This window comes from Gekko japonicus, unplaced genomic scaffold (genome assembly GCF_001447785.1).
Source record: "Gekko japonicus isolate JY-2015 unplaced genomic scaffold, Gekko_japonicus_V1.1 scaffold283, whole genome shotgun sequence".
Taxonomy (NCBI): Eukaryota; Metazoa; Chordata; class Lepidosauria; order Squamata; family Gekkonidae; genus Gekko; species Gekko japonicus.
This window is the reverse complement of record NW_015166429.1, coordinates 465,489-473,504: the sequence shown is the minus strand read 5'-3', so window position 1 is coordinate 473,504 and position 8,016 is coordinate 465,489. Positions and strand designations below refer to the sequence as shown.

The 8,016-nt window shown below is 44.9% G+C and overlaps 1 protein-coding gene across 1 annotated transcript in view; it reads left to right on the top strand.

Annotated features, from left to right (window-relative positions):
- Positions 1 to 8,016, top strand: part of MAPK11 (mitogen-activated protein kinase 11) — a 59,618-nt gene that overhangs the window by 41,407 nt on the left and 10,195 nt on the right. Inside the window, exons 7-9 of the mRNA XM_015411814.1 lie at positions 4,364 to 4,478; positions 4,611 to 4,682; positions 7,121 to 7,200. Of these exons, the coding sequence (XP_015267300.1) occupies positions 4,364 to 4,478; positions 4,611 to 4,682; positions 7,121 to 7,200 (267 nt within the window). The remainder of the gene's footprint in view (positions 1 to 4,363; positions 4,479 to 4,610; positions 4,683 to 7,120; positions 7,201 to 8,016) is intronic.

Sequence of the window (8,016 nt, the reverse complement as noted above, 5' to 3'; positions counted from 1 at the left end):
GGAGTGAGGGTGTGTGTGTGTTTCCTGCCACCAGCTCCCATTGGCCACTGCCACTCAGCTGGGAGGTGGGAGAAAATGCCCAGGAAAAATGGGTGGGTGCAGTTGGTGTCCTCGATGCAGTGATGTAGCTTCTAGTACAACCTAGAAGTGACATCATCACACAAGTTGATGCTTGTGCAGTCACCCAAAGCTCCATGGTTAAACCATAGAGTTTGGGATGAGTGTTATAACATCAGCCCCTAGTGTAATGTCACTTGCGGGTTGTGCTGGAAATGATATCATTGTGCCGGGAATGCCTGTCCCCCCATCTGCAAGTCCCTGCCTCCCACATCTCTGACCAGTGACCAGGCTGTTCTCGGCAACTATACCCTTCCCTTTTTCCTTCTCTTCTTTGCACCCAGCCGTCATCCTACCTTTTACTATCTTTGGCTATATTGGTATTTATTTATTTCATTAATTTATACCCCATCTTTCTCCACAGTGGGAACCCAAAGCAGCTTACATCATTTCCCTCTCCTTCATTTCATACTCACAACAACCCCATGAAGTAGGTTAGGCTGAGAATGTGCAACTGCATCAAAGTTACTCAGTGACATTACACAGTACAGTGGAGATTTGAATCTGTGTCTCCCAGATCATAGTCTGAAACTTTAATCGCTGTACCACATTGACTTTTGTGGAGAGGCTTCTGTTGAGCAGTAGCAAGCAGCTGGGTTTGGGTAAGTCATGTAAGTTGTGTAGTAGAAAGTTGCCCAGTGGTTGCTGCTGGGCCTTGCCCCAATGAGTCTTTTTTTCAAAGGCCAGAACAGCCTTGGAAATGGTCCTGCCCCTTCCCACTGCCTTTTACTGACAGATACCACGCATTTATTATTACGGTCATAGACCAACAATACTGACAGACACCAAGGCTTGGAGGCTAGTGGTACTGTTGTGGTTGCCTAGCAATGCCCACTGAGGGCATTTCCTTCTTAAAGGAACATGCACTGCTTCTATAACTTTGGAGGGTTTTTAAAAAATCCATCTATGTGTGTGCATGTGTTTAAGATTTCAGATTTTTCTACAAATTTGGGGCTTTTTATTAGGTTCATAGAAAGATTTGTCTTGTCTGTCCATGGCTTTAATCCCTGGATGTAAGTATTCAGAGATTTGGCTGTGCTGAGAATTAAATATATTGATAAAAGCAAACAGGGGGGAAAAAGAACTGTACAGTGCTCCACATTATGGGCTGGTCATGGATCCACTGGCCCGGCTTACATAAGATCTCTGGCCATGATCCATGGGGAGACATCTAAGGGCCAACAGCCCTTTGGCTTGTTTCTCTGGCTCAGCCCAGACTTTGTTCGCATGTCATAAAGATAATCTGGGCCTTTTCCCCCCGCTAGGATTATCAATAATACCTGTCACTCTTTATCCATCCCTTCCTTCGAAGAGCCATCTTGGATTACACTGTGCAAGAAACTGACATGTTAATGCTTCAGGGAAATGACACATGGAGACCCTTAACCCGGACGTGAGGATCCAGCAGTGGTGATTATCTACATGACTCCCTTTTGCTTGTGGCAGTCACAATACAAAAGGAGATCGATATAGGGAAACGTGACAGATTTACCTTGCTGAACTGTATTAATCAAAAAGTAAATCGACTCTTACTCAATTGCAGCTTCCACATAGTCACCCAAACAGTCCAGCCAGTTCTGCTGCTTTCAGATGATGTTCTGGATTTGGAATTCTGTAACTGTGGAGCAGCTACCAAAAAATGTTTCCCTGTGTATGCTCATTATTTGAACGTACTAGGTGGCTGTAGCATTGATATCTTTTATCTACCTTAGGGTCTGCAGTAAGATCTAAGAGAGGAAATTCTTTGAGATATTTAGAGCTCCAGGATGGTTAAGCCCTTATCATTCTTGACTCTAAACATTTTCTACTTTGGCTTGAATTTTATTTTCTTCACTGACTGTGCACCTATCTTGAAAATAAAATTAAAAAAAAGATTAAATATGAGAAATGGAAACAAGCTAATCTAGCATGACATTTCTTGTCAGCTTTTACATTTGCTGTATCCCTTTATTTTGTAGAGTGTATCTTTTCATGCCTACTGTGGTCTCTGAAACATTCACTCCATCATAATAAATACAACTTTGCCTTGGGTCACTATATGAGGTACTTAGCTTTGCATAGTAGTGGAGTAAGTACACTCTATCCCATCTGTCATGCTGATGGTCTTGATTATGAAGTGGACAATTTATGCTAATGAGCATTAATTTTTCAATTTAAAAAAGGTTATTTGGGTAGAGCACCCATATCGTGTCTATGGTAGAAGGCAGGTTTGTGCCTCCACTCTTCCATGTGAAGAAGAGCAGCATGTCAGGCAGTCAATTAACCTGAGCTAGGGCCGGCCCGAGGTCTTTTTGCGCACTCGACAAGGCTAGCTTGCGGGGGGGGGCGCGAGGCTGCCTTGTGGTGCCCCCCCTCACCACAGATCTAGGGTGCAGAGCGAATAATTGGCGCTTCTGAGTTGATCCAGAGCTGCAGAGAGCCCACTGTAACCAACCCACCCTTCCGTGCCCAAAGACCCAACCTGAACATGATATGCAAGCGAATCCCGGGACCTTGCCACTAGTGCCATCGTCCTGGCCCTCCCGCTCTCCACACGCCAGATTTCCTCCAGCCGGGCCCATTCACATCTCTCGGAGGAGGGCCCCCCCCCTTCTAGATACTCAGGGTCCCACGTCCGGCTCGCTTAGCTCACTCCTACTGATCTCAGAGTGTGCGTGCTCTTGCCCTCCCTTCGAGCAGCACAAAGCAAATAACTTCTCCCCGAAAAGTTCCGGTTGAGTCTTGTCGGCCAGAACCTTTGTGCTGTGCTGTGAGGAAGGGGCGGTTGGTGTTATGTGTTGCTCTGAATGGATGTGGGCTGACAGGGCAGGCATGGCAGCAGGGTTTGTCCTGGAGCCAGGGGCGGCTGCTGGGATAAAAAGGCTGGGATGGATTGGCGGGCCGGCAGAGACAAAGAGGATCAGTCCAGAGGAGACAGCACCGGTCCCGAGACGGCTCATCTTCCTCGCCCGTGCCGCTGCCCAGTCCAGTCCAGACTGCCCATTGGCTCTTTCTTTTGTCCCGCCACTTTAGACGCCCCCACCGCGCCTGCCACCTCTTCTCCCCATGGGTGGGAGCGAAGAGGCGGTGGTGGCCAGGGTGCACAGTGCAAGCTTTTGGCGGGGGCGGGGGCTTTTGGCAGGGGGAGGGCAACTCAGTTCGGCACCCACCACAACGCCTGCGCCCCCATGATGGCCCCGCTCTAGGCGAAAGTCTAGTTCGCCTAGTGAGCGAGCCCGCCCTGACCTGAGCTTATTTCCACTGAAATCTGTGGTTTCTGTGCATGTATGCTGCACATTGATTAGTTTACAAATTAAGCTGTATAAACCCCTTAAATATTCCTGAAGCCCTTCACTGAAGCTCACTTCCTGGGTGATTGAAGCCTCTTATCAAAATGGTAATTTAACTTGCAGGTTGTTCAAGCGCTCTTGAAAGCTTGACCCAATACCTGCATGTAATAGGTTTATTTTTAGATTAGGTAATAAATAGAAACTTTCATTTTATAGTAAAAGATATAGCTTTATTTTCCATCCCAGATCTGTGGAACCATTTCAGTGAATTTAAGTGGGCATAAGGCTTGACAAACAGGCTGTATTATAAGGGCAGGAGAAGAGAGGACGGGGTGATCTTGCTGTTCTGGTGCCTGTCGAATAAAACCACATGAGCTGATGAAGAGACATGATGTTGCAGTGAGATACTTCAGAGCCAGTAAATATGAAGACACTATGCCTAAAGAGGTCACTAAAAGTATAATTCACTGTCTGCTTTCACTGATAGGGCTCAGATGAAACTATACTTCTCTGTGTGGTCTTCTTCCCTGTGTTCTTCCTGGACAGTGCACATGGGCACATAAGGAACTGCCCTGACTTGGGTGGCCCAGGCTAGCCTGATATCATCAGATCTCAGAAGCTAAGGGGAGTCAGTCCTGACTAGTACTTGGATGGGAGACCACCAAGGAAGTCCAGGATTGCTACACAGAGGCAGGCAATGGCAAAGCCACCTTTGTTTTGTCTCTTGCCATGAAAACCCCACTGAGTTGCCATAAGTTGGCTGTGACTTGACGGCATTTTCTATCCCATGTAAGAAACTGGCAGGTGTTGCAAATTAAACTGATTATGAGCAAAACATTTTAGACCAGTGTCCTGTAACTTTGTTGCAACAATTTTTCCTTACCTAAAACAATTCAAGCCCTGCTCCCAGTGACATGACAATTGCACGAAAATGTATAATAAAATAATGGGAGATGTTTGTGTTGATTATTCTGTAGATTTTAGACTTTGGTTTAGCCCGGCAGACTGATGATGAGATGACAGGCTACGTGGCAACACGATGGTACAGAGCCCCGGAAATCATGTTGAATTGGATGCATTACAATCAGACAGGTAAGTCTGAACAAGAATTCGTTATTCTTTGTGTTGTGGCATGAAAAAGGGTACCTGAAGGGTGTGGCTGGGAAGACATCTGTCTTGCAATGCCTCCTGTTCTCTTGCCTTGTTTGTTTTGTGTCTTAACAGTGGACATTTGGTCAGTTGGATGCATCATGGCTGAGTTGCTGAAAGGCAAGGCCCTTTTCCCAGGAAATGACTGTATCCTTAACATACCACAGAATTATACAGGTTCAAAAATGTTCTCCGGACCGTCCTCCGCTCTTGAAGCTGTGGTGCTTTTAAAGCAGTGTTAGTCATTTAGCAAGAACTGGTGCAGTAAACAGCACACTGCTAATAATTAAAGCAACTGTTTTTCACAGCTGGACCTCTTAGCTGTTGCAGAGAGTAACAACGTCATGTCCTTAAGCCACAGTAGGCTGCCTGACAAACTTTGTTTTCATGCTTCGTTTAAATAATGACCCAGATTAAAAAAAAGAAGCAGCTTGAAATAGACAGTGGCCGCTGGGTTTCAGAGAACAGAGCTGCCGAGGGTATTTGTAAAGCCGCACAGCAAACACAACAGGCTCTTCACCTTTTGGAGCACTCAGAACTATAAGCAAATAAACTTGTTGGGTTTCCCCCCCAGTTTGCAACCTATTGAAAAATAGCATATCTTTGAGACTGCAGCACAGATATCAGTAGAAACACTGGAGTAAGCCATCCCAGGAGCCCTAATTGTTTCGAAAGAACAGACCAGAAGCCTATGTTGCGTGTCTAGGCATCTCTCATACGGGGAGCGGCACTCCCGGTAAAGTACCCATAGCACTCAAGAATTAGAGATGAATTTACAAAGACCAAGGCCTGATAAAGGGTCCTGCTGCCATGTGCGTGCATGTGCCCATCACCAAAAGGCTGCTGGAGCACAGGAGATAATGGAACATGAGAGTCAGGATCCAGAAGACTACAGATGGGAGGAAGGTCATCCTGTTTAAGAAGCAAGAGCAAAACCATTGCGGTGCCATGGTCAGATTAGGCCCTGGGGAACCGGAATTTGGATCCCCAGTCAGCCGTGAAGCTCACTGGGTCATGTTTGCCTAGTTGCTCTCTCTTAGCCTAACCTACCTCGCAGGGTTTTTGTGAGGGTAAGATGAAGAGAGAATCACATACACTGTCCTAAATTCCTTGGAAGAAGTGCAAGATGGAAATGTTTTGGCAGGAAAAAAAAATCTGGGTTCATACTCTGCATGCACCAGACTTTGCCTTGGAGCGTGTCCATGGGCAGAAAGATTTGCGCCTGTACAATGCAACTTTTTTGCCTTTCCCTCTTCTGGTGCAGCCCAAAACGCACCCCCTCCATGTGGATCATGAACAGCATTTCAAGAGCAGCAGGAGGAGGGAGAATTCATGCTCCTTGGGGGGAAATCCTTCCATCTGTGGTGGAAATGCTACAGCCTTTTTTTTTTAATAGCCAGCATTTAGTATCTTTAGATCACTGCTGAGTCTATTCTAATGAACCACGTTCTGTAGGCTGAAAATTATAGGGGTTTTCAACTTTTTTGCAGAATGGAGTGCTGGCAAAATAGATAATGAGTCCACTTACAAATATAAATATTGTTAGCTGTTTTGGGTAAATAATAGCTTAACCATAAAAGTAAATGTTTTATTCAGTACATTAACTGGCTATATGTTGCATTCTCATAATGACCAAGAATATAAGATATCTGTTCACAGTTGTCTACGTTATCAATGCTATTGTCACCATACAGACACCTCCACATTTCAATTTCCCCAGGTGTGGTCAAAGAATAAGGCCTTCTAGTGTCTGCAAGAGAGTCTTTGCAATACAAGAAATATCTCCTGCCTTTGCCTATGGAAGCAGCTCCTTCACTGAAGTTCACATCCTCCTCTTTCCAATTTTAGTATATGTGCTGCCGAAGCGAGCACACATCCTCCTCTTTCAATCAGAGTATATCCCACTGTCTTAACATCTGAATGGTGTTAGTTCAAGCCCCGCACTGGTGTGAGCAGCCAGCCTGTTGTCCCCAGCTCATCGTCCACCCAACGATTCAAAAGCTTCGGCGAGTAGATAAAATGGGAACCACTCCTTAGAGAGGGTGGGCACACCAATCTCCCTTGTGGGAGGGTGTAAGCTGACAGTCGGGACGTCCTGGTCGAGGTTCGGAAAAGGCGGAAGAACTTCTCGGCTACAAAAATCCCTGCAGTGGATGTTTCTGGTCAGGCAGTGGCAGTGTGGCGATGTGACATACGGGTCCTGAAGCCTCGTCGACAAGCAGCTGTTCGGAAAATGACTGACCCAAGCCAGAAGACGTTTACACCGTGCAGTGACAGCGTGTGCAATTAAATGAATATATGTTGTCTTCCCTATCCCTTATGAACATTGTTAGTCCCCTGTCTAAAATGTGTAACTGTACATCGCTTTAAGCCCACTGGGGAAAGCGATTAATAAATTGAAAGTATTATTATTATTGTTGTTGTTGTTATTGTTATTATTATTCCTTTGTTCATTTTTTTTTTTTTGCATTAAAGATGTCAGTAAAGATGAAGTAGAAATTCTGCCTAGGTCTGGCAGGTTATATAAGCAAGAGACTTATTAGCTGTTTCCCCCCTTTCCCTGTAGTTTTCTTAACTCCTTGCAGATATTGACCAGCTAAAACGAATTATGGAAGTTGTTGGTACACCCAGTTCTGAACTTCTCAAGAAGATCTCATCAGAACATGTAAGTATGATGTATCAGCAGTGTAATTCTTAATTCTTTCAGAAGTATTGGCGTGAAATCTTTTTTAACTGACACATATTTGCATCCTGAGTTGAACAAGAACAAAATGTTTTCTGTCTTTGGCTGCATCCACATAGCTAGGATTCTTTATAACCCCATCATTACTGCTGCAAATGCAGAGGCATTCACACTGGCAATGGGACATCCACAGTGGAGTTTTGTGCAGTTTGCTCTAGTGTGGTGTAATGGTTAAGAGCAGCAGACTCTAATCTGGAGAACTGGATTTGACTCCTTTGGGTAGTGAAAAGCGAGATACAAAAACCAACTCTTCTTCTTCCACCAGCTGCCATTCTCCCTGCATTTACCCCCTTCTATGCCATTGGAGGGTTTTTTGAGGGCATTTTTAAAAAACAAATTGCAGTTGCCATAGCCCTGCACCACAGCAACATTGTAATGATCTATGACCATGTTATATTCATTCCTCTGATTTCTCAGGTTTGATTTATTTATTTTTTTAAGAAACAAGTATTTCCGCATTTTTGTGGCAGACAGGTGAAGGGAAAGTCTCCAGTTAACTTTCGCCTTATATTTATACAATGAAATGGACTAGATACATAGCAACTTGGGGACTATTTGGAGCTGAGAAAACAGTAAGCCGGTAAAGACTTGTGTAGTTCCTCTCCCTGCCATATCACTGCTCCCTCCTCAGGACAGCTTTTCATTCTAAAATTAAAGTTCAGTTATGTGTATTTGCAATGTGTACCCCCGCCCCGGTTCTGTCTGCATGAATCTACAAGTTTTATTTTATGTGCTGTT